Here is a 26,022-nt window from a genome sequence, read left to right as displayed (position 1 = left end):
CTGCTGATACTGACAACTTCCTAAGCAGATTTCCACTATAGTGTTTGAAGGATGGGATGTGGTATTTCACCTCTCACCTCCAGTCTGTGAGCGTGGCACCAGCATGAAAAGGAAAAGCAAGAAATTCATAGCAAATGCCTACAGCGTATCACAGCCACTTCACAAAAGTTGCTCATTATAATCCTCACAGCAACCCGTGTGCAGCATGACAGATGAGGAGACTGAGGCTCAGAAAGGTTAAGAGCCTATTCCAAGCTCATAAAGTGGTTCTCCGTGATGAAATCTCACATCAATTCAGCCCTGAAGCCCAGGGGCTGTTCACCTTCAAAGACACACTGTGTAACTATGCCAACCTGATCCAAGTATCTAAGCTCTCTCTTTGGCCTCAGTGTATTAACCTGTATAATTGGTCACTGGCCATAAGCACCCCCCCCCCCCAGAAGTTTCAGGCTGTGCTGGTCTATTTTTTGTCATTCTTGCTGAGATGTCCGATCAGGATAATGCCTAAGGCTGTTGCATAGTTCTCCCTTTTCCCCTTAATGGGCGCACAATTCTAGTAAACCTGCTGTGCTGATTTTAGATCAGTGTGCTGTGAACCCCTGTTGTTGTGTGCATATGTTCTGTGTCACTACGTCTTCTGCAAATTACAGAAGCTGGTAGATCCCAAAATATAGTAGGCAAGGTGCTTAGTGTCCTTCCCTGGGATTTACACTGGTGCCAGGGATCCTTCCTTGCAATGAAGTTGAGATTTCTACTAGATCTACAATCAGAAATGCCCATCAAACATTGGTACTTGCAATCAACAGCTTTTTTGGAGATTTGGAGCTGTGTGAATAGATAACGTGTGCTATGAGACATGACAAGGAGGAAACAATGCTAAATAGGGAGCTACAGGGGAGACCTTGATAAATGGTGACCCAGGAGAGGAACTGCAATGCTCAGAAGTAAAACGCGGATCAACGTCAGCCAGACCGTGGGGGTAAGGGGAGAGGAAACACTTTCAGTATGTGAGGTTGCAAGTGGCAGAGACAAAGAAAAATGATTGATTCCACATTTCAAAAGAGGTCATCATCGATCAGAAAGACTCAGGTAAGTAAGGCAACATATTTGAAAATACCTGAGTTATTAAGTTAGAGAATGGCTAAGAATGCAACTCCTAGAACATTTTGGTTAATATACCCATAAACAAGCAATTTCATTAATGTTCGCCCTTCTCAGTATCAGCCACATGGATTAGAACTCAGACATTTTTCTAACCTACGGTATGCTCTTTAAAACAAATTTGGAAACTGCTACTTTGACAAATCTGGGAATTACTGAGGTGGAAAATCTAAATATCTAAGTAATATTTTTAACTGAGCATAACAGCTATCAGGTATAGCCCAGTATTTTGTTTGTGCTGTGAAAGGGGTTTCACCGTCCTAACGTTACACATTAAAACTCAGAAGCTCTCATAGATAGTGTATCATATCTAAAAATGAACAGCTGGCAGAGGACATGGGCAAGGTCCAAATCCAGATCTTTCATAAGTCCACATGATCAATCACCCATCATCCTGTCTTCTCAAAGACAACAACAAGGAAATATACTGAAATAACAGTTCTCTGGAAATTGACAAGTCAGCAAATCTGGAAGTTGCTGAGTCTTTACAACTTACAAATATGTTCTAAGATCTTCCCACACCCTCTTCACCCAGGATTCTGATTGGTAGTTATTCCTCCTGTTATTAACTTTTTCAAACAAAGTTAAAGCTAATTATGAAGCAGTACCTCACTTCATCCATGGATCCTTATTTGATGTACTCCAAATTGCAGGAGGTATAGAGGCCAGAAAACTAAATATACATCCTAGTAGTGCATAGGAACAACCCTCCAAGCTAGGAAGTTCCTCCTCTCAAAGACCTCTATTTACACAGAAGGAGTGGGGAAATCGTAGAACATTCAGAGAAAACAATCCAAGGTACTGAGTCAAATGACAACAAGTTTTCTTTTCATATTTGGAAGAGTGGAATCTGAGGAAAATATTGCATGTGATTAGCAAGGCCCTGTTGACTTACTGAATTACATAATGAAGTCATGGTAGACACTAACATATAATGGATCTAACACTTTATCAGGTACAAAAAGAAGTAAGGTTCAAGGAGAAACAGACATAAACAAACTGTTGAGGGAGATAAAGGAAAGTCCTAATTGCAAGGTAACTAGAAGTTGTCAGGACTGCTGACCATCATGTGCTACTGCTTAGACAACACTATCTCGCTATCTCCTGCTCCACCCTTGTCAACCTGACATCAGCCCTGGCTCCCCCACCTTCCTATAGGTGAAGAACGATGAACATAAAGATTTGGGAGGCCTAAATAGACACGAGACATGAGGGAAGTAGGCTGGGAGAGAAAGCATGCTCATCTAAGGGGCACACACAGCTCTACCCACTTTCAACAAGGGAAAACCGTAACACTTCTAAGAGTTCACAGGAAAAACTTTGTGAAACCCATGCTTCCAATCATGAAGGAGGGAAAGTTATACTTTTAATCAATGTTTTCTTACAAGAAAAAAAGATTTGAAACAAATATATAGAACTATGTTGCCATCCATTAAACTTGGGTGGTAGGCACACTGGTGTTTGTATATTATTCATACTTCTCTGATGTTTAAACTAGTTCATAATTAAGAAGTATAGTTATGCTACTCTCTAAATGCCAGGAGGTAGTTTTGAGTTAATTATAGGGACCTGAGCATTATTCTTTTAGGGTTAGTGATGTTAAAAATGTGTTGAAATGCTGAGTTTCACTTGTGGAGCCCTGCTACTCTCTCTGTTTCCAGTTCAGATGGTCACAATGACAACCAGCAGTATCTACCTGCCCTAACCTCTCTCCCTTTCCTTTTATCCTCTGTGCCCCCTCCTCCATCAGCAGAACAGATCTCTAGATACACTGAAATTCAGGCAAAGCCAGTTTTCATTTCTAGATGTTGTCCTTAGACAACACACAAAAGAAGAAAGGAAGCTAGTTCCCTTACAAAGGATACAGTGCATATTCAAGGAATAATAAGCTCCCTTGTAGAGACATAAGCATTACCCTCATCCAGGTATTCAGGCAAAGAGGTCGGACTATCAGCTGTCTGGGATACAGTCAGGTGGACTTTTACCCACATTCAAAGGTTAGGTTATATTATGGTGTCCACACATCTCAGTTTTCCCATGACATTTCTTGTTTACTGATTCCCTACCATGATTATTAGTCATGTCTCATTTCACTATGATGTACATTGGAAGATAATCATAAGATCAACTTATTATATAACTCTCAAATTCCTTTCATTTTTTAATAAAGTTCCTCAATGTCTTGTCTTAGTTTAAAAGCTTTATAAACAAAAAGGCATCTCCACTGTGCTTTTAAGGAGATATTCCCCAAGCCCACACTGGATTAGCTCTTTCCACCCTGCAACTCCAACTATCATTATATGCAAAAAATCCTCAAATCCATGTATCTAGTTCTACCTTTCCTACTATGGCATGAATTTTCAGCTTCCATGAGAACAGCACTTTTATGTCCTACAGGGCATCTTTAAAGCAGAATGGTGTTACAGAAGAAAAACAGTATATGAGTTCATTATGGATGCATTTCATAATAGTTGCTATCTTTCATAATAAAATGAATATAGATATAGAAGCAAAATTGTATATTAAATACATGTACTATGTATTGGTTTATAACAATACATGTAAACTTTCTTGGTCTCATCACAGGACTGAAGAACAGTGTAAATGAGAGTATTCTATGCTGAATCTCATACTGTAATGAAAAATTACCATTCTCAGCCTGGTGCTAAGACTCTGTGTTCTCAGTAAATGTTTACATGATAATGGCGTCTTCAAAGGGTATAGAAAGCATATGGGTGTTTGAAACTTATATATTTTTTCATCTCTGGGTAATATTATTTGACCTCAGAGCTGGGAAGAGGTCACAGACTTTAACACATATCCAAAGCCTTGCCATGGTTGTCTCTCAAGCACCCATGGGTACCTTTCAAAATATCTACAATGAATATGTAAACATCACTAGTGGCTGCAACCCATGGCCCAACACATTTTCTTTGGAGAAATCCTCCAGGGGCCAATGAAAAGGAGTCAGAAATTGGGTCAATTTGCCCTTGTGTAGTCAAATTCAGCATCACTGAGTGATATCTGTTAGAATGCAGCTCTTGTCTAAGAGATTTCAAAATTTCAAACACCCACAGCTATACAGAGTTGTAAAGCCACAGGTAACTCTTTAAAGGCCTAGAATTTATAGCTCAGTCCTGGGATTGTGGGCCATGTGGCCCTATAGCCCCCAACATCCCCTAGGTATCCTTCAGAGATGCAGAATCTCAGGCCCCACCTCAGACCAGTTAAATCAGCTTTTCAGTAACATCTTAGGTAACTGACACGCCTTTGAAACTGTCAGCCTAGCACAGCTAGTCACCCATAGCCTTCAGGTGCTGCTCCACTCACTGTAACACTTAAGTTGTGCACAACTCTCTGACACAGAAGAGGAGGCTCCTACATGTTCATTCCCCTGCTCTTCCCACACAAACTCTTTCCTGGCCCCAGTCAGCTCACAGGAATGTGCTCCTCTGCACATGTCCTGCAGCTTCTTTTAACTTCAATTGGCGTGCTTCATTTTCAGGAAACATCCCCAGATCTTTTCCCAGAAAGATCTACCTGGTCAGTGACACAATCATCTTCCCGCCCTTCACCTGCCTTGTGAAGGTTTAGAAAGGATTTTCTCTTCAGGGAAACACATTAGAAAATACAAACCTGGAACCCTGTTTTGCACACAGCCTGCTGCTTGAGGCTTTCAAAGAGTTTGAAATGAAATTAACACCAATGTGAAATCCACAGTTGTTCATTATGAGGTTATTCAATGATATTGTTACCTACAAGCAGCTGTTGCCAACTAATGTAAATTGTCACTGGGATCTGAAATTATTATATACAAGTGAAATAAATCTGCCTTTCAGATTGGCACAGTAAAGAATGTCTCCCTCTCCTCTCTCAACCCCTGCCATAGCCTGGTCATACACAACCATGGTCACGTCTCACTTTTCTTTATGCAATCCACTTCTTCTTATGATTTTTTTTTCCTGAGGTTCTGCTCTGTTAGACAGTTTTATTCCTGCAATCCAGGATTTGGGGCCATGGAAGACGTAGTAAAGAGGTTAATCTGAGCTGAAACAGAGCAGATCTGTTACACTCATTCTGATTTATCTGACTCCTTTGCTGGTTTACCAGCTTGAAACCTTCGGCACTGGTTCAGGCCATGTCTCTGGTAGAGAGGGGTTCTCTCCCTGCCCTAAATTTTATTTAAAGGCTGCTCTGTTTTCATTACAGATGATATGGTGGAATGTCAAAGCACCACAGAATAAAATGCATATTCTAAAGGTGCTGCGTATTTTCTCTCCTGGGGCTATAAAAATGGGAACAAAAGCAATTTAAGTAGTTACTTCCAAACTTCTGGAACACACACTGTGAAATATATTAGGCTTTTTGGACTTAATTTTTGTTGTTGGGTGCTGGAGACCCACAGACAGTAGCTGTTCTGTGTATATGCTGGTTTTATGCCTGCCATGATAAATACAAATGTGCTGCCTGCTGGAAAGAGAGATGCATCGGTATTCTACACAGAAGGCCTGAGCTCCAGCTCCTCATCCATGTAGGAAGGTACCTGGGGCCTGGCTGGCGGGAGACAGGGTTAGTGACCAAAAACACCAAGAGATGGTACAATATTGCTTTGAAGGCAAAGAAGCTAGAAGGCAAAAAGGGACCCCAGCAGTAAAGTCCTTTGGTCCTTACAGGAGACTCTATCATGCTTCCAAGGATTCCATGGTTGGCCAGGATTCTTTGAGGTCATTTTGTGTCGCTCCCCCTCTTCGTGGAGGAATGACACAGGACCCTGTGCTGTTCTTTTGTCTGCTCGGCCCTTCCTGGGTTTTCTGCTGGTTCTTCCCGGGTTGGCTGTCGTCCCTCCACCTCCGTGGAGGGGTGGGCCCCACTGCCACTTTCTCCACTTCCGCGGGGGAGCGGCACACCGCTGGCTGGCCGGCTCTCTCGGGGGCTGCTCAGATGTTCCTCAGGTGTTCCCCTTAGATGTTCCTGGTGCATGTTGTCTCTCTCCTCCTTTATAGTCCTCTTCCACCAATCCCAACTCTGCTACCCACACGCCGAGTACGCTGCTCTCCTCCAATCAGGAGCAGGATCAGCTCCCGCAGGTTACTGGTCGAACTGGAGGCAGCTGTGTAAAAGTTGTTTATTCCTCTCCCAGCGCCATATTGTGGGAGAGCAGATGCATAGAATAAGTCTTAATTCCAGTAACTTAGTCTAGTCCGAGTTGCTCCCCACAATTTTGGACACATAGTCATGATTAACAAAGTGATGAGAAGATGATTCAAACTGGCTCCTGGTGAAAATAAAATTCCCAAGTGCAAAGAGTATAAACAATTCTAAAAGCATTTTCCTGACAATATGAATGACTCTTTGCCACTGATGAGGTATAACCCTGGATAATTTACAGGTGGATTCTATTGGTAACAGCATGATTGGCATCCTCAGTTCTATTCAGTGTGGCAGTATCGCCTAAAAGACAAGGCTTTTGTAACTTACAGGAGCCTGTGCATGAAAACAACTCCGGACAGGGCACATAGGCAGCCCAGCACTATATTCTTGAGTTCCAGTCAAGAATTTCCCTCCATGTCAGAGGAAAAACAGCTCAACTTTGTTGCAGCCCTGGATCTCAAGAGCCCTGGGGGTAGACACGTAGGAAATGAAGGTATTGCCACCCATGTTTCTCCCAAGGGCATGTCTTTGTAGAAAAGGTGTCAACAATCTCCTCACCATTTTGAATATCCATTTTACGTAAACCAATGCCAAACCTTGTCCTGGGCTGCAGAAGCTGGATTTCAGGATTGAGGGCAGAGCAGAACCATGACTCCATCTTTCCTTGTCAAGGAAACCTTGAAAAAGAGGAAGCAACAATTGCTCGATTCAGTAAATGACTTTCCTTGTTACCTAGAGGTCCAGAGGGCTGAGAAACTGGGGGTCACAAAGTTCCTACAAATCAGTATGGCCACTTCCTGGCTCTGTTGTCACCAGTCTTGGTTATGTCTAGAAACAACAACAGCAATAACAACCAGAACACATGCAATTGTTTTGATTCCACTGTCTGCCTACCTTCAAAGAAAACCGTCATTTACCAATTAGTTCCTAACATTCTTTTTCAATTAGCCTATAAAATCACTACAGCAGCAGAGACCCTGACAAGGGTAATTTGTGGGACTCCTCCACATGACCCAACTCACTGAAGGGACACTGGAGCTCCCAGTTTGAAAGTCTGGGAGACCTCACTGCTGGGATGACAGATGGACTGCACACTGACTCAGAGGGAGCTGCGTATGCACCAGTGTTTCAGGACATTTTCTAGGTTTTGTGTTTTGGAAAAGGTAAAGTTAATCAAGAGAAACAGCTGTTTCTATTTTTCAAAGGGTCCTGAAGTTCCTTAAAAATAGCACTGGGACCACTCTGAAGCTTATGGAGTAATGCAGATCCTTTTAGTCATTGTAACTAAAACCTCAAGTGTCAGACATGTGCTTCTCTGCTACTTGTAAAATTAAGTAACTTTTTATAAACTTTAATTTCTTTTAGACAGGCATTGAGGCAGAGACAGAGAATCACCCATCTGCTGGTTCACCCCCCAATGCCTGTAACAGCTCAGGCTGGAAAAATGCAAAGCCAGGAGCCAGGAACTCCATCTGAATCTTTCACAATTCTCTCCAAGCACAATCAGAGTTTCTAGGAGCCTGCCTTTTCCTAAGCAGGCTGGACTGAGACAAATGGAACTGTGGAGGAAGTGAGTTTTCAGGCCTTGTTGGCATTGAAATATGTGGCTTGCTCTCCAAGTGATTCCTTTAACCAGGTAGACTCCAAGCAGACCCTGGATCTGTTATTAAACATGACACAGAAAAGATGTCCTCGGCTGGTGCCGTGGCTCAACAGGCTAATCCTCCGCCTAGTGGTGCCGGCACACCGGGTTCTAGTCCCGGTTGGGGCACCAGAGTCTGTCCCGGTTGCCCCTCTTCCAGGCCAGCTCTCTGCTGTGGCCCGGGAAGGCAGTGGAGGATGGCCCAAGTGCTTGGGCCCTGCACCCCATGGGAGACCAGGAGAAGCACCTGGCTCCTGCCTTCAGATCAGCGCGGTGCGCCAGCCGCAGCACGCCGGCCATGGCGGCCATTGGAGGGTGAACCAATGGCAAAAGGAAGACCTTTCTCTCTGTCTCTCTCTCTCACTGTCCACTCTGCCTGTTCAAAAAAATAAATAAATAAAAATAAAAAAAATAAAAAGAAATGATGTTCTCTAAAGGTAGCTCTTTTTTTGGCTTAAAAATTTCCCTAGCAGGAGGAAGTGAAAATGGTCCTGTGGCCCAGACTGCAAACCCCACACATCAGAGCTATAGCTGCAAGGTTATTAGACAGAACCCACGATCAACACAGTACTGCCTCTTTCTAGACTGTCCAGAGTCCACCCTCCAGGAGAGGTCTTGTCCACAGATCAAAGTTTCCACATACTGCTCTATTCTTCACCTCATCTGTCACTACCTAACCTACCAGATTCCTTTAAAATGCACTGGTGTCTGTTTTTGTTTCTTTTCTCCCCTCCAAATAGAATGTAGGCTCTACAGGTCGGGAATTTTGCTTTCTTGCAACTAATTCAGTATCTACTACAATAATCCATGAGATAAGCTAGATGGTCCACTGATGCAAAAAATTGATTAAAATGTGAAGGAGCATCCCTCCAAACATTATCTGGATCTTTCACAGGCATCTCATGCCATTATAATTTTTTATTATTTATTTTTTATTTTTTTATTTTTGACAGGCAGAGTGGACAGTGAGAAAGAGAGACAGAGAGAAAGGTCTTCCTTTGCTGTTGGTTCACCCTCCAATGGCCGCCACGGCCAGCACGCTGTGGCCGGCGCATCGCGCTGATCTGAAGCCAGGAGCCAGGTGCTTATCCTGGTCTCCCATGCAGGTGCAGGGCCAAAGCACCTGGGCCATCCTCCACTGCACTCCCAGGCCACAGCAGAGAGCTGGCCTGGAAGAGGGGCAACCGGGACAGAATCCGGCACCCCGACCTGGACTAGAACCCGGTGTGCGGGCGCTGCAAGGCAGAGGATTAGCCTAGTGAGCTGCGGCGCCGGCTGCCATAACTTTTTGTCAGGACTAATTGTGTCCCTTTATCCAAGACAGATGGCTAGAACAGGTCCGTGTCCATTAACTTTGCTGACTTAATTTTCCTGTTCGCTCCCCTCCTTATCACCTCTGCCGTCAGCTCCTGTGAGACCAATAGCTCATTGTTTCATTCTTGCTTGGGTGAAGGCAGGGTTTGCCATAAGGCTCAAGGCAAACTTTGTTCTGGCTCCATTTAATCTGTTCTTCTCACACAAAGGGAAGTTTCTAAAAATCTACATTAATCTTATCATGTTTTGTTTTGTTTACCCTGTATGCTTGGGAAAAAAATTTTAAAAAATACCCAATCATACTGTACACGTCTGCATTCTGCATTTGTCAAACCCTGCAGGTGCATCATCCAGACGTGATTTAACACTCAGCCACACCTGATCATCTGTCTAATGTTTCACAGACAGCAATTGGCTGGTATCATCACTAAATGTCTAATGAATACATAATGACTAGTGAATAAAAACTGTCTAACAAGCTACATTAGAAGTTGAGGAGAATGCATGTTCTCTCCTAACCTATCTTAAGACTTCACCTGCATGTGTTCCTTGCAATTCAATGCCGTGAAAATGGAGCAGAACTTTGAACTCCTATGTGACCTAGAAATGAGTGTAAATACTCTTGTATTTGGTATCTTGATGCTTTAGACTACAGCAAGACTAGTTATTAGATACTTGTAAGCAGCATGATGAACCTAAGGGAAATTAAATTTTCAATAATTACAGAGTAGGAATGGCTCACGATCTCTTAGTTCCTCTAGATGCCAGGAACTGATGCCACACCCATCCTATCTGGATACAAGGAGCAGGATGTCACACACATTTCACTGAGAGCAACAGGAAAGGAATACAATTTAAAAAAATACACAAAACTACATGTAAACGTTTTTTTAAACCATTAAAACCATAAAGCATGGTCTCAATACAGGACAGAGAGAACCTAGCCATCAGTGGTGCCACGGTGCTGGGAGAGAAGCGCAGAGGGAAGAGGCGAGCAGGAGCGGAGGGGGGCCCCTGGTCATTCCCCCTCTGGGACTCACTTCCGCCTGGCTTCTCCTTCAGTCAGCCTGTGCAACCATAACAGAAAGCTACTTGCTCATGCTATTCTCACTGTAAACTGGCACGGCCTGGCCTGACGCATCACCACTGCCCATGCGGACTCTTAATCCACGGTGAGTCACAAAGCAAAGAAAGAGGAGCAGAGGCAGAACAAGAGCACAGTTTTAATGATAACAGGGCTGAGAAAGTCCAAGGAACAGGGAGTGCTGGTGGGCAGCAGGGCGAGTCCTCCAGGCTCTAACAGTGAAGACGCTGTGCAGAGTTGGGTCCTCAGGTGACCACATGAAGTCAGGGAGGGTGCGGCCGGTGATCTACGCGGAGATCCCGTACAGTCCACACAGGGGGCCTTCATATCCAGCGGGTTCTCACAAGATCAATCTGCCACACGTCCTTCGGCATACACAGATATGCATAGCACACACACACCCACTCCGACGTATACACACAGACATTGAGATTCGGCCTCACGCTTCTGTAGGAAGAGAGCAGGGTAAGTTTTATAGGGACTGAAAGGAGGAAGGAAGGCTTTGGTGGCTGCTACTATGATGCCAAGGGTGAGAGAGCAGAGGACTCCAGTGGCTGCTTCCTGTGCCCACAGCACCAGCACAGCTGCTCCCATACCCAGGTGCATCATCAACAATGCTGGCTCCTCCACAGTCAAAAAGGGCACACCACCTGAGCTGCAGGGACCCTGATGTTCTTGCTGAAGGGGGAGCTAGTATTTTTCTGTGGGTTTTTCTTGTCTTTCTTTTCTTTTTTAATTTGAGAGGCCCTGCCCCTGAGGCTAGCTGGAATCAAAGGTCCCTGACCAAAAGCAGGAGAAGGAATGGCGGCAGGTGTCCCTGTGCCTAAGTTGAAACTTTGGAATCAGAGATGGGGCCTGGAGGGGACACACAAAACCCAATGCTCCTGACAGTCAGAGGGGGTGCTGGTCCCACAGACACTCTACGGGCTCCAGAGCAGGCTGGCAAACAATGAGGTACAGTGCCTAGTGCCAACTAAGCACTACACAATGACTTGGCAATGATTATAAAGCTAGCAGTCAACTGGGAAGCCAGTCTGGCTTCCTTCAGGGTAACATGACGGCTGTGTCAAACATACATACCTGACAGCCTAAGCCTGGGACTTGGTGGGAGAGGAAGTTAGGCCAATGGCTTGTGTTGGAGCATTGGCCTCCACAAAACCAAAGTGCTCTCACAATGGTGCGCATCAGGTACCCAACTTGTGGGAAGAGTGGGAGCTCCTGGATTCAAGGGGTAATTGGGACTGCAGTTGGTCCCTAGATTGACTGTGCCAGCAAACTGGCAAAGACTGCGTTGAGCAACACTGACACTGCGTGGTGTGTGCCCAGCACCAGGAAGCACCATGGACAATGGGAGGCAGCTCCCCACAGAGGCAGCCAGAGAACGGCAGATGACCACCTTGGAAGGAGGGTGGTGTCCGTAGCTTCAGTGTGGTCCACGGCAGCTTGAGCAGCACGGTAGCAGAGGAACTGCCTGTTGGGGTGGAGGTGACTGCAGGAGACATTACGGGATGGCCTATAAGTGAAGACACATGAATGAGAGAGTCTTTTTGTTCCTGCCCATCGGGGGCCCTAAAGGTGGACAGGACGACAGTTTCTGAGCTAAAGAGGTGGCTAAAAATTGGGGTGGGAACCCTTAGGGTAAATGGGCTGGTGGGGCCTCGTGCCTTTACAGATGTCACCAATCCACACTGCCATGACCATAGGGAGAAGAGACAGTGCACCTACTGGAATTTTGAAGAGAGCTGAAGACAATAGCACTAGAAGGAGGGGGGAGGTGGTGCCCATGTCACTGCTCTGAGGGTCTAGACTGGGCTGAAGGGTCAAGTGTGCAGGTGCACTTGCTGTGATGGCAGAAATGCCTGGTGTAGAAGTGTTGGGCTCTGTGCTGACAGCGTGGGTCCACAGCAATGTTCATACAGCTCTGTCCATGTCGCAGGGGTAGGCAAGAAAGACGAGGAGGGTAACACACATACACGGGTGTCAGGGATTCTCCTCTGTAGGAAGAGGGCTTCAGAGAGGAGGGGGTGAGTCTTGGGATTTGGGGGAGATCAGAAAGGGAGGTGATGGAACCAGGGATGAAGATGGAACCTACCCAGTGGCCTGGACCTAAGCGGAGGAAGAGGGTTGGCAGTGACAATCAAGGTTGAGGAACTGTGTGTGCTTACCTTACCAAGGCAGAAGGACAGAAAGGCTTCAGAGCAGGGCAGGCACTGCCAGCGAGCCAGTGGTGGGAGCAGCAGCTGGGACCTGCCAAGTGTAAGTGGGCAAGCACAGGGAGTCTACAATCTCTGTCACTGAGTGATGAGACACAAAGAGCCAGTAGAGAGGCAGTGCAGCCTACCCTGGTGTCTGTCCACCCCCCAGGACCTCCACGTTAGCCTGGGGGTTCTCAGGCTGCTCAGTGCCTCCTCCCTCAGTAGGAATGCAAGGCAATTTAGGAGGTGGGTGCAACTCACTTGGGTGTCACAGGAGCCTGCTTCGGATAGGAGACAGCAGTGGTAGCAGTCCCAGCAAGGTGAGGCCTGCAGTGGCAAGGCTTCAGGTTCCCCACCCGATCTCTCTCTGTCTCTCTCTCCGCCTCTACCTTTTGTAACTTCGCTTTTCAAATAATTAAATAAATCATAAAAAAGATAAAATAATTTAAGACGTAAATGAGAAAAACAGAAGATAAATTTCATGGAAGTATGTCATTACAAAAATTAAAGAAAAATGAAAAATATATGAATAAAATATAAATGAAATACATGCGATGGGTTTTCCGTAAATAAACAAACTTTAAACTATAAAACTAATAAAATAAAAACATTTGAAATACAAATTTGAAACAAATTAAATGAAATTTAAAGTTAAAGATAAAATATGATTAAAATTAAAAACAACAATACTTTTAACAAACTAAAAATTAAAATTAAATAAAAACTAAATCTGAAATTAAATATTAAGAATAAAATAAAAACTAAAAGTTATGAATTACAATTGAAATTAATAAAATTAAATTAAATACATGAGATGCCTTTTCTTCAAAGGAACATAATTTTAAAAAATCAATAAAATAAAAATTTAAAAATAAAATTTGAAACAAATGAAATGAAATCTTAAAATTAAAAAAGTTAAAATATGATTAAAATTAAAAATAACTTAAAATTTTAACAAAATAAAAACTAAGAATTAAATTAAATTTAAAATAAAATAAAAACTAAAAGTTATGAATTACAATTGAAATTAATAAAATTAAATTAAATACATGAGATGCCTTTTCTTCAAAGGAACATAATTTTAAAAAGTAAATCAATAAAATAAAAAATTTAAAAATAAAATTTGAAACAAATGAAATGAAATCTTAAAATTAAAAAAGTTAAAATATGATTAAAATTAAAAACCATAACTTAAAAATTTTAACAAAATAAAAACTAAGAATTAAATTAAATTTAAAATAAAATAAAAACTAAAAATGTAAAACTAAAATAAAAACTAAAAGTAATTAATTACAAAGGAAACTCATAAAATTCAATAAAAATGAAAAATATAAAATAAAACTAAGACCTTCAAAGAAAACTGAGAAACTGAATATTAACAGATAAATTTCTTGAAAGACTGTCCAAAGTGAGTCCATTGTGAACTGTAAAATGGGGTAGTTCTGCCCAAGGTAGACAGCATCGTGAAGAACATTTCAAGCACAGCGGTGTAGGGTTCTGTTCCGGGAATCCAGACGGAGACTGTTCCAAGTGTCCTAAAGGAGAGAGGTATCGGACGAGAGAGATCTGAAGTTGAAATGAGGAGACAATTCCACCCGAAGTGGCCTCCAATAGACTCAGCAACCAATCACTGTAGGGACGGCGACCTCGACTCAGCAACCAATCACTGTAGGGACGACGACCTCGACTCAGCAACCAATCACTGTAGGGACGACGACCTCGACTCAGCAACCAATCACTGTAGGGACGGCGACCTCGACTCAGCAACCAATCACTGTAGGGACGACGACCTCGACTCAGCAACCAATCACTGTAGGGACGGCGACCTCGACTCAGCAACCAATCACTGTAGGGACGGCGACCTCCACAACGTGCAGCGATGCGGCCCCTACAACATGCAGCAGTGCACCCCAAAACCTGCTGCACAGCGACCACCTGCTTGCAGCAATGCAACACGACAATCTGCTCATTGCGACCACGACAGTGTGCAGCAATGCATGACTCTATGCTGTGAGGCCATGATCTGCATCAATGCACCAACCACAATATGCAGCGACGCGACCACCGCAGTGGGCAGCATTGCAGCCAGCACAATTTGCGGTGATTCAGACACTTTAGTCTGCGGCGATGTGATCTCCTCCAACTGAGGGACATGAACATCACACACTGGAGCCATCGACCTCTCTGGTCTGAGGGACGTGACCATCGTCTGTACTGACTGGGACACTCTTGGTCTGGAATGAGTGCGCCCTCCGGGTCGGAGGGATTGCGATCTCTTCGGTCTGTGACCACCTCTGTCCATGGTGAAGGTGACCTCAATGTCTGCAGCCACAGTAACCTCCACGGTCACGGGCGCCCATGACCTCTGCAGTCCAGAGAGTCTACAAACTCCACGACTCTGCCATGTGTGTGCCCCGTCACATGACGAGAGCTTCCCAAATAATCATTCGGCCCTTTGATTCCTTTTTCTCTTTCTTTCCAGGCTTGAATGATGCATTAACCTTGCCAGGTTGTTACGAAGGCTTCGCCTGTGCAGGAGAAGACGTACATCTGCCATCTCTTGGGAGAGTGGATCCCCCAGATCCGCACGCTGGTGCTCAGGGCGCTGGCTTCTGGAAGAGGGCGAGCTCTTGATCCAGGCTCTTCACAGCCACTGGTGCATCTGTGCCCAGGGCAGTGCTGGGCCTGCTCGCTTTTTTTTTTTTTTTTTTTTTAATTTAAGAAAACAGACACAAGAAGTTTATTCGCTGGAAGGACAGCTACCCTGCCTGAGAGGAATGGCTGCGTGGCCCCAGGTGCCCTCTCAGCCCAGCCAAGGCTCCCAGAACTGCCCCGCTCCCTCGTGAGCCCCTGCAGCCAGAGGCCTGGGCTCTGCTTACACAATGTATTGGGCGATGGCCAGCACCTTGGAGTACTCGCCCTCCCTCTGGCGTAGGCTGGTGGGAATGGGTGTTTTAATTGGGGTCCCCATGGGGTTCCCATTATCCTCAATGAGTACCACATTGTTGGAGTCGAACTTGGGGCTCATCTGGGGGCCAGGCATGCGATGCCTCACGATGAGCACCTTCGTCTTCTGTCCCTTGATGGCTCCATGTCCCATGGAGCGGCAGAGATGTAGGTGTCCCGCCTCACGCCCGGGACTGCTCCCAAAGGCAGAGTGGCCTCCTGGGCCTACAGGGCCCTGGCTGGATTGTCCCCTGGTGAGGGGGATTGAGGCAGGCCTCGAAATTCTCCCCTGCCTCCACGTGGGAGGGGGCGATCGACCCAATGTGGGCTCTGCATATTCCTCGGGGAGGCCACACCCAGAGGAGCCCTGTGCTTCCTGACTCTGGGTGCAAGCACAGTCAGGGCTTCAGGCTTCCCTCTTGAGGCCCAGAGGGGCCTGTTAGGGCAGGGAGCCATGGAGGGAGGTCATCCTCTGCTTCCAGGGGCCTGCCTGCTTTGTCTCCTGGGCAAGGAGAGCTCATCTTCTCCTTTTTACCGCCTTCTCCCTTCTCTTCCAGGTGTTCTTTGGCCTGCCCCACGATGTCACAGGGGCAGGGAAGAGGAGGCCCCTTGGTGGAGGTTGCGTCTGCTCCCAGGACAGGGCAGGTCCAGGCCTCCTCACTCTGGGTGGTAACGTGGTGGCTGCACAGCTGGTTCATTCCTGGGGGCCTTCCCGAGATGGTGGCTGGGGAAGGCATGGAGGCAACGAGGTCGGGAGAGCACCAGGGAGGTCTTCTGGCCCCCACAGCACCTGGCCTAGTTGTTGCTGTCCTGTCTCTCTTTCTTTTACAGTCTCCCCGGAGCCAGCATGGGGGGAGGGGAGACTCTGTGAGGATCGTGGCCCTTCAAAACCCCGAAGGGTTGCTGTCCCGGGGATGCCTGCTGTGGAGGGAAACTGCTCCTGGGCCTCCAGGGAGCCGAGCTGTTCGTCATTGAGGCGAAAGATGCTGATGATGTCCACCTCAGCATCTTTCGCCTCCTGGTCTTCCTCATCGTCCCCATCTTCGGTAGTATCACTATCACTGGGCCCCAGGCTAGAGAAGAGACTCCAGACCTGGGAGGTGCTGGAGCTGTTTTCCACCTCGTCAGGCAGGTTGTTCACCCAATGGCTCTTGTGGAGCTGGTCTACGCCCATGATACCAAAAGGGCCATCATCCAGGTCAGCCATGGCCTCCTCTCTCCTGAATTCTCCCCAAGCACAGGAGAGGTCTTCACTAACAGAGGTGACCCCACTCTCCAACACTGACCACTCAGAGTCCGAGGAGCTGACAGCATCCTCCTGAAAAGGAAGGAGGCTGATGATGTTAAACTCCTCCTCCCCACAGTTGTTTTCTGGCCTCCTCCCAAAGGCAGGGCCCTCGGTGTCACTGGGCCCTGGCAGGGGGAGCAGACCTGCTATTGGGTCTTCAGGGCCAGTGCCCTGGCCATGCTCTTGAGGGTCTCCAGGCTGCAGGTGTCCCCCCAGAGTGCCAGGAGTGGGCTCATGGTTTGAGGGGTCATCCTCTGCCTCCAGGCTCCTGGCTGCCTCTATGTCTTGCCAATAGGGTTCACTTGGGTCCATGGCCTCTTCTTGTGGCTCCTCCTCTTCTCCCTCCTTATCCTGTGTCTCAATGGCTCTGGCCGGAGTCTTCGGGGTGCAGGGTGGTGGTGGGGGAGGCTGGTTACAGCAGGAAAGCAGGCATAGCCGGGTACAAAATTGGAGGAGCCGTCCCCGGCGACGGGGCTTCTCCAACAGGTTGGGAATGAGGGCAGACGCGGGGGCAGGCTCGGGGACCAGGGCAGGTTCAGGGTCAGGTTGGGGCCTGGGTTCAGGAACCTGGGGGACAGTTTCTGTAGAAGCCTCCACATCCCCGGACACGGGTAGCACTTGGTTGCGGCCGTGGCCGCATTTTCCCAAGCAGTTCCCCATGTGCTCTACCGTGAGGCAACCGGCCCAAGTGCAGGGCTGAGGGCCTGTGCAGGGGTGTCATAGCAGGTGACATAGCAGGTGACAATGAGGGGTGTGGCACCAGGGGGTGGGGCCTGATTGCAGCTCTCCAGGCAAGGGCGGGGGGTTGGTGGGAAGGGACACAACAGAAGGCACCAAAGGGCCCGACCCCAGGCCCAGGCTGCCTCTAGTGCACGGGGTTGTCTGGCCACTGGCCGCACAAATAGGCTCACCTAAGGGGCGGATGTTAACAGATTCACTCAGCCTGGGCTTGGGCTCAGGGACAGAGGTGGGGGCAGGCTTGGGGATGAGAGCAGGTTCAGGTTCAGCCTGGGGCCTGGGTTCAGGAACCTGGGGTCCATCTCTCTGGGAGCCGCTGTATCCCAGGCAGCAGGTGCCTTGAGGTTACGGTCATGGCTGCGTTTCTTAAGCAATTTCCCATTTTCAAGAAAGTGTGCGCTGGCATGCTGTACAGAGGAGGAAATACTCTCCTGTCTCTCTCCCTCTCACAGACTCCACGGGGCTCTGCGATCACAGCCCTTCAAAACCCTGAAGGGTCGCTACCCTGAGGAATGTCCTCAGAGGTCTCCTCCCAGTTAGTGTCCGAGTGACACGGGCATGGGATTCTCTTCCCAGAATCAGAGCTGCCTGCTGTGGGGGGAAACTGTTCCTGGGCCTTCCAGGGAGCCAAGATGTTCATCATCGAGGTGAAAGGTGCAGATGACGTCCACCTCAGCTTCTTTCGCCTCCTGGTCTTCCTCGTGGTCCTGTTCTGTGGAACTCTCGCTGTCACTGGGTCCGAGGCTAGTCACGAGGCTCCAGTCCTGTGAATGGCCAGGGATGTTCTTCACCTCCTTGGGTGGGGCGTCCACCCAGTGGCACTCGTGGGGCTGGTTTATGGCCACAGTACCAGAAGGGCCGTCAGCCAGGGCCTCCTCCTTCCTGTGGGCTTCTCAAATAGAAGCAAGCTCTTTTATCTGTGAACTGACCACACTGCACAGGACTGATTATACAGATTCCGAGGAGCCCACAGTCTCCTTCTGGAAAGGAAGGAGACTGATGATCTCAATGTCCTCCTCCCCACAGGCCTTGTGTTCTGGCCTCTCCCCAAAAGCAGGGCCCTCGGTGTCACTGGGCCCTGGCAGGGGGAGCAGACCTGCTGTTGGGTCTTCAGGGCCAGCGCCCTGGCTGTGCTCTGGAGGGCCCTGGGCCTCTCTGCCTTCGAGGTATGGTGCGTCTCCAGGCTGGAGGTGTCCACGCAGAGTGCCAGGAGTGGGCTCACGGGTTGAGGGGTAGTCTTCTGCCTCCAGAGCTCGCCGAGAGTGTCCACTCGGGTCCATGGCCTCTTCCTGTGGCTCTTCCTCTTCTCCCTCCTCATCTAGCGGCTTGACGGCTCTGGCCGGAGTCTTCAGGGTGCAGCGTGGTCGGGGAGGCTGGCCCACCTGGCCCCATCTGCTGGCCACATCGCTGTGCCTTTGGCGTGGGCGCTGGTGCTTGCACGCCTTGTGGCCCTGCAGGTTAAAGCAGGGAAGCGGGTTACGCCGGGTCCATAATTGGCAGAACCGTTCCCAGCGACGTAGCTTCCCGGAGAGGTCAGCCACAAGTGCAGAAGTGGGGGTAGGCTTGGGGACGAGGGCAGCTTCAGGGTCACGTTGGGGCCTGGGTTCAGGAACCTGGAGGGCAGTTTCTCTGGGAGCCTCCTCATCACCGGACCTGTGTACCAAGCGGGTGGGGCCGCAGCCACATTTTTTGAAGCAGGTCCCCATCTCAGACCACTACTGTGGGAGCAACTGGCACAAGTGCAGGGCTGAGGGCCTGTGCAGGGGTATTGCAGCAGGTGACAATGAGGGGGGTGGTGCCACAGGATGGGGCCTGATTGCAGCTCTCCAGCCAAGGAAGGGGATTGGTGGGAAGGGACACAACAGAAGGCACCAAAGGGTGAAGCACCAGGCTTGACCCCAGGCCCAGGCTGCCTCTCTAGTGCACGGGGCTGTCTGGCCGCTGGCCGCATGAATCGGCCCACCCCTATGGGTCCTGAGGGGCCGATGTTCCAGGGCTCACTCAGCCTGGGCTTGGGCTCCATAGTCTCCTTTGCTCTGCCCAGAGTCTAACTTGGCCCCCCACTGACCACGTGTGGCTTGAGACCTTGGTCACTGGAGGGCTGCCCTGGCTCTAAGTTGAGCTTAGGTGCACCCTAGCCACACTGCCAGGCCCATTGGAGTGTCCTGCCCTGGACCCACCCTAAGAAGATGGGTGTGCCTACTTGGGTTGAGGTGCCCAAAATGGTGGAGCAGTACTCTTCAGTGTGCGGAGGTTAATTCTTGTTGCCAGTGAAAATGTAAAGCGACTTTAGAGCAAACACAATCCTAATTAAATTGCCATGGCACGAAGGGTCTATCAGGTATTTAAGGAAAAGGCCCAAATTTCCCAATTAGCTGTGAACTACATGAACAAGGAGCTGTCTGAGAGCAAAATAACTTACATACTGATTAGAGGGAAGGTCTGCCAAGAGGAGTGGTGTCTGACAACCAAAAACAGATCTGAGGACTACTAGGTTAGGCAAGATTTTGCCATGTTTGGATTGGTAGTTCTAGGAATCATGGCCGAGGGCCCCTGTGAAGCTTGAAATATTTTAACTTTCATCCTATTTGAAAGGTCCATAGAGACAGTGATCATCCATCCACTGGTTCACTTCCCAAACACCCACAATAGCAAGGGCTGGCTCAAACCAAAGACTGGAGCCCGGAACTCCACCCACGCCTCCCACGTGAATGGCAGAGACCTGAGTACTTAGGTTACCATCTGCTGCCTCTTGGGATTTGCATGAGCACCAAGCTAGCAAAGAAAGCACAGCTGGGACTCACACCTAGGTGGCCCGATGCGGTCTGAAGTGGCCCCAAAGCCACCACTGTGCCAAACACTCACCCCTCTGGGATTTCAATGCGTGCAGGCAACTGCACTGTCAATGCCTTGAATAAGCATGTTTGGAGCCAAACTTGTACATGGGGAGAACCAAAGGTTTACTCCCAAGTGGATTTCTTTTTCTTCCTTTCTAGAAGTGAGGCCCCAATTCCCCAACTGTACAGAGAAATAAGATAGACGATGCTTCCGAATCTTCTACGTCTATAATGTGATTATAATAGTCTATGATTTTAACAATACAAGAGAGTTAGTAACAAGGAAAATGACTCTCTACTCTGTACTTTTTCATTAAAGATGTGGAAGGGAGCAGGAACTTCAGTGAAGACAGACATAACTGGACATGTTCTAAGGCTGCAGGACATCATGGAAATCAGCAAATATCATAACATGTGGTGTTAATTATTAAGTATGTTACCTGCCCAAGCCTATCCTACCCTACTAAGTTCTTTTTTTTTAAATATCAACTATAACTTAAAAAAAATGAAGAAAGTGAGAGGAAAGGACAGGAAAAACAGATTTTGTAAAGTTTTATTTCACTCACTTTTATTTGAAAGACAGAGAGACAGCTGTCTTCCATTCAATGCTCCGACCAACTAATGCCCACCACAGCCAGGGGTGGGCCAGGCTAGCTGTTTCAATCACCTGCCTGATAAAAAGTTTTCTTTTTCTGTGTATAAGTGGCCACGACATGGTTTAAGGGGCAGTTACATAAGAAGGTGTAGGCCTGCGTGAAGACACTGGCCTAAGCTGTGAGACTCCTCAAAGCTGTGGATGCCAGCTAGGCAGATTCTCTTCCCCCATTGGAAGGAATACGATGGGAAAGCCAAGCTTCTCAAAGTGTGGTTTCTGGCCCAGCAGCGCTGCTTCACTCACATGGAAACTTGTCAGAAATGCGAATTACAGCATCCCACCTGCCACCAGCGACTCAGAAGCTCTGAAAGTAGGGCCCCACACCCTGTTTGAAAAAGTCTGGCCTGCAAACTGCAGAAGGCAGGTGGAGGGCCACGTGGGGAACACTTCTGGGTAGGAGCATTTCTTATGGTGACCACGAGGTGTCTCTGTTGGTCAGGACAGGCTGGTTTAATGAGGAGCACAAGAGGTCATTCTTCAGTCACTATGCCAAAGAACTGACTTTTTTGTTCCTTTCGTTTTCAATAGTCATGAAGAAGTGTACACAAATGCATTATCCTCACCAGCTAACGACATTTATGGGACTGTTCCAAGTTTGCTTGCAAAAATGAAGTTTTCTTTAAAACACGCAAATCTTAAAATTCCTATTTCTGTACTGATCTACCAAACTTTGCTATTATTACCTAAGAATGTTATTTAATCCTCCCTTCATGTGCTTCAGAATATATCACAGGTGTGCCATGTCATAACCAGCAAAATCAGAAATTACTCACTCACCCAATTTTGGATTCCATGGCTTTTCTCTAGGTCTGCAATTCACTCCTTGCTCCTCTTCTGGTGTTGCCTCTCCTGCCTTCCCAGGCTTAGCTGGCCTTTACACTCAACCTCTGGCATTTCTCTTTCGATGCTCTTAGGAGTCTACGCTATAGTGGGGTACTTGAGAACGGCGACAGCCTTGGTCCTCTGCTTTGGAAAGGGCAGCAGACAGGGGAGGGAGCCTGAGGTGAGGCTCTACACCATAGCACTCTTTGGATTTGGCAGATTTTGTGTCTATAAGAAGAAGCTATCAGCATTGTTCAATATTTCTAATAAAAGTTTGCAAACTCTTCAAAGGGAAAGCACCAGACAGACTATATAAATATCTTAAACATATATTCTTTTTTTTTTTATTTTTTTATTTTATTTTATTTTTTTTTATTTTTGACAGGCAGAGTGGACAGTGAGAGAGAGAGACAGAGAGAGAAAGGTCTTCCTTTGCCGTTGGTTCACCCTCCAATGGCCGCCGCTGCAGCCGGCGCACCGTGCTGATCCGATGGCAGGAGCCAGGATCCAGGTGCTTTTCCTGGTCTCCCATGGGGTGCAGGGCCCAAGCACCTGAGCCATCCTCCACTGCACTCCCTGGCCATAGCAGAGAGCTGGCCTGGAAGAGGGGCAACCGGGACAGAATCCGGCGCCCCGACCGGGACTAGAACCCGGTGTGCCGGCGCCGCAAGGTGGAGGATTAGCCTATTGAGCCACGGCGCCGGCCTTAAACATATATTCTTAAAAGCTCCACAGTTCTATTTCAAAAAGAAAGATTCACTTAATAGGATGCTAAATGAAATAAGGCAGACCCAGAGAGACAAATACTGCAGGTTTTCCCTTATTGTGGTAGCTAAATTTAAACAAACAAATAAGAAAAATGAAAAAAAAAAAAAAAAAAAAAAACTCTGTATGTGTATGTACCAGTATTGCTGCGAGGATTTTTGTAAAATTTAGTTTTCTATTTTTGTCAAACTGATGGTGATTAAGAATATTGTACTACTATAGTTTATTTTTATTTTTTTTTTTTACAGGCAGAGTGGACAGTGAGAGAGAGAGACAGAGAGAAAGGTCTTCCTTTTGCCGTTGGTTCACCCTCCAATGGCCGCCACGGCCGGCGCACTGCGGCCGGCGCACCGCGCTGATCCGATGGCAGGAGCCAGGTACTTATCTTGGTCTCCCATGGGGTGCAGGGCCCAAGCACCTGGGCCATCCTCCACTGCACTCCCAGGCCACAGCAGAGAGCTGGCCTGGAAGAGGGGCAACGGGGACAGAATCCGGTGCCCCGACCGGGACTAGAACCCAGTGTGCCGGCGCCGCAAGGCGGAGGATTAGCCTAGTGAGCCGCAGCGCCGGCCGAATATTGTACTACTATAGTTTAAACACTATATGTTAAAGTTTATTGTAAATGGGTGAAATGGAAAAGAACAGGGTTTTTGTTAAGGACGTAATCTGGGAAAGTCAAGAGCCCATGAGGTACATGCGCAGCGGAACAGGCATTGCTTGTAGGAGCAGGGTGAGTCCTCCATGTTCTAACTGTGAAGAAATCAGCACAGAGTTGGGTCCTCAGGGGACCAAGTGAAGTCTCCTAACACATTTTTTTGTCAAAGTCATGGGTCTCCTAAGTGTAGGTTTCTGTTATCTAGGTGAAGCCCAGCTGCACTGGTGGGAAGCAGGAGCACAAGGGCATGGACATGGACGCCATCCACTACAAAGTATGGCGTGTGTGTGTGTGTGTGTGTGTGTAGGGCAGGAGGGCCACAGATGCCTGGAGTGTGAGGAGCACTGGAAGTGAGTCCACACATAGCAATGTTGCTGGCGCCTCTCCTTGCAACAGCCATGCTCTGACCAGGTGACTCCAAAGTTACGGGCCAAAAGCAGGGGCAGAAATGGTGCTAATTGTCCCCATTTTTAAGTTTGCAACACTGGAATTGGAACTGGGGGCTGGGAGGGACACAGAAACCCGAACTCCCACCATCAAGAGAGACTGCTGGCTCCAAAGACACTACTGGCTCTAGAGGAAGTTGCCAAACAATGAGGTATGGTCCACAGAGCTGGAAAGTCTGGTGGCAACTACAAAGCCAAAAAAGTCTCTGTCCTGATAGGGTGAGCCAGTCAGGCTTTGTCTGGTACAATACATGCAGAGCATGTCAAACCCACATACCTGATAGCATCAGGCAGGCCCTAGGTGGCTGAGCAGCAGGCGAACGGATTAAATGGGTGATTGGAGTTGCTGTTGGTCACTGGGCTGACTATGTCACATGCAAACTAGCAGCAAGTGACTTCTCTGAGGCAATGCTGTGAACGGTGCTGTGTTCCCAGCACCAGCAAGCACCATGGAGAACGGCAGGCAGGTATCCCTGGACACTGAGAGAGGATGGAAGATGACCGACTTGGAAGGACAGCAGCTTCCCTCAAATCAGTGTTGCCCCTGCCCGCTTGGAGAGCAGCATTGCAGAGGCACTGCCTGCTAGGGTGAGGGGACTGCAGGAGACATTCTGGGATGGCCTATGAATTCAGAAGAATCGATGAGACTCTTTGTTCCTGCCCATCGGCATGATAAGTCGGACTGAAGAGCAGTTTCAGGGCTAAAGGGATGGTTCGATTTGGGTGGGAACCCAGAGGGTAAGCTGGCTGGTGCCTTCTGTTTCTTCATGGGGTCTCTGAACCACACTTCCATGGACATGGGGAGAGGGGACAGTGTTCCCGTGGGAGCAGAGGAGAATTGACGACAACAGCATTAGAAGGAGGGGGGAGGTGGTGCCCATTCACTGCACTGAAGGTCTCCAATGAGCTGAAAGGTCAAGTTTGCATCCACGGCCTGTGATGGCAGAAGTGCCCGGTTTAGAAGAAGTTGCCAAGCCCTGTTACACCTTCAGCTCTGCATTTAACAGCATGTTCTCTGGGCAGAGCTCCAGGCTGCCTCAGCCTTCTGAGCCTTCAGGAGGGCAGCGAAATGCATGAGGCTGTTGTCCCAGGCCCAAGATACAAATCATAGGAATTCTGCTAGGTCTTCACCATACTCAAGCGCTGGGATTGCTGCCTCTTCAGTTTCCCCACCCCTCTCCTCAGCTTCTCTCCCCTTTCCTTTTCTCTCTCAAAGCTAAACTCATTTGAAAGTCATATTTACAGAGAAAGTGCTTAGAGTTCAAGGAACAGTGGGGAGGTCTGAGATTCTTAGTATTAAGAAATAAATACTCAAGCTGACTTGCCCCAAATGGTAGAGTTAGAAATGTGCCAGGGGATTCCAATTCAATCCCATCAAGGTGGCATGTACCAATGCCATCTCACTAGTCCAAGTGATCAATTTCAGTTCACAATTGATTACACTGACAGGTCTAAGAGTCAAAGGAATCACATAAACAAGACTAGTGTCTGCTAATACTAACTGATAGAATCAAAAAGGGAGAGAATGATCCAACATGGGAAGCGGGATACACAGCAGACTCATAGAATGGCAGATGTCCTAAACAGCACTCTGGCCTCAGAATCAGCCCTTAAGGCATTCGGATCTGGCTGAAAGCCCATGAGAGTATTTTAGGCATGGAAAACCAAGACACTCTGGCAAAAAAAAAAAAAAAAAAAAAAAAACAAAAAAAAAAAAAAAAAACACCTAAATGAAAGATCTCTGCGAGTGAGATCCCAGTAGAAAGAATGGGCCATCAAAGAAGGAAGTACCTTTCTCTGAAGGGAGGAGAGAACTTCCATTTTGACTATGACCTTGTCTAAATAAGATCAAAGTTGGCGAACTCAAAAGGCTTCCATAGCCGTGGCAACTCATGACAAGAGCCTAGGGAGATTACTGACACCATAAACAAGAGTGTCAATTTGTCAAGTCAACAACAAGAGTCACTGTGCACTTACTCCTCATATAGGATCTCTGTCCTTAATGTGCTGTTCAATGTGAATTAATGCTATAACTAGTAACCTGATAAACTGCCAGGTGTGGGGGGGTCTCCATCCCTTCTGCCTGACAAATCTTCCACAATCTCCCAGGTGTAGCCCAGTATGTGCATCTCAAACACCCTGCTCCCTTCCTCCTGTCTGATAACATTTGCATCCATAAAGTCCTTTGTTTCAGACCTTCAAGAGAGAAGTTTTTCTATTTACATCCAAAAAGCCCTTTGTTCCAAGAGAAGCAGAGGTGGGGAAGCAAGACCCATCTCCTTAAAAACCCCCAGCCTCAACTGGACTGCGCGCTCAGCCCTCT

General features: G+C 47.6%; 1 protein-coding gene and 1 long non-coding RNA gene across 4 annotated transcripts; both read right to left on the bottom strand.

Moving 5' to 3' along the window:
- Positions 1-3,573: 3,573 nt before the first annotated feature.
- LOC103348158 (uncharacterized) lies at positions 3,574-13,159 on the bottom strand. Of its 3 annotated transcripts, XR_011385179.1 has the most exons (4): positions 12,809-13,151; positions 12,518-12,599; positions 11,749-11,865; positions 10,473-10,799 (listed from the first exon to the last, which is right to left on the bottom strand). It is a non-coding gene; the product is annotated as an uncharacterized lncRNA (long non-coding RNA). The 3 variants fall into 3 exon arrangements; XR_011385180.1 differs by lacking the exon at positions 10,473-10,799 and adding an exon at positions 3,574-6,989 and having other exon boundaries at positions 12,518-13,159; XR_011385178.1 differs by having other exon boundaries at positions 12,518-13,151.
- A 1,949-nt stretch (positions 13,160-15,108) lies between these two features.
- On the bottom strand, positions 15,109-22,146 carry LOC138844173 (uncharacterized). Its single transcript, XM_070051292.1, has 2 exons — positions 21,789-22,146; positions 15,109-18,970 (listed from the first exon to the last, which is right to left on the bottom strand). The coding sequence occupies exon 2, from the start codon at positions 17,439-17,441 to the stop codon at positions 16,188-16,190; it is 1,254 nt and encodes a 417-aa protein (XP_069907393.1). The 5' UTR covers positions 17,442-18,970; positions 21,789-22,146; the 3' UTR covers positions 15,109-16,187.
- Positions 22,147-26,022: the final 3,876 nt, after the last annotated feature.

This window comes from Oryctolagus cuniculus, chromosome 1, assembly GCF_964237555.1.
Source record: "Oryctolagus cuniculus chromosome 1, mOryCun1.1, whole genome shotgun sequence".
In the NCBI taxonomy this organism is placed as follows: domain Eukaryota; kingdom Metazoa; phylum Chordata; class Mammalia; order Lagomorpha; family Leporidae; genus Oryctolagus; species Oryctolagus cuniculus.
Note: the sequence above shows the minus strand (reverse complement) of the source record. Positions and strands in the feature narration are given on the sequence as shown.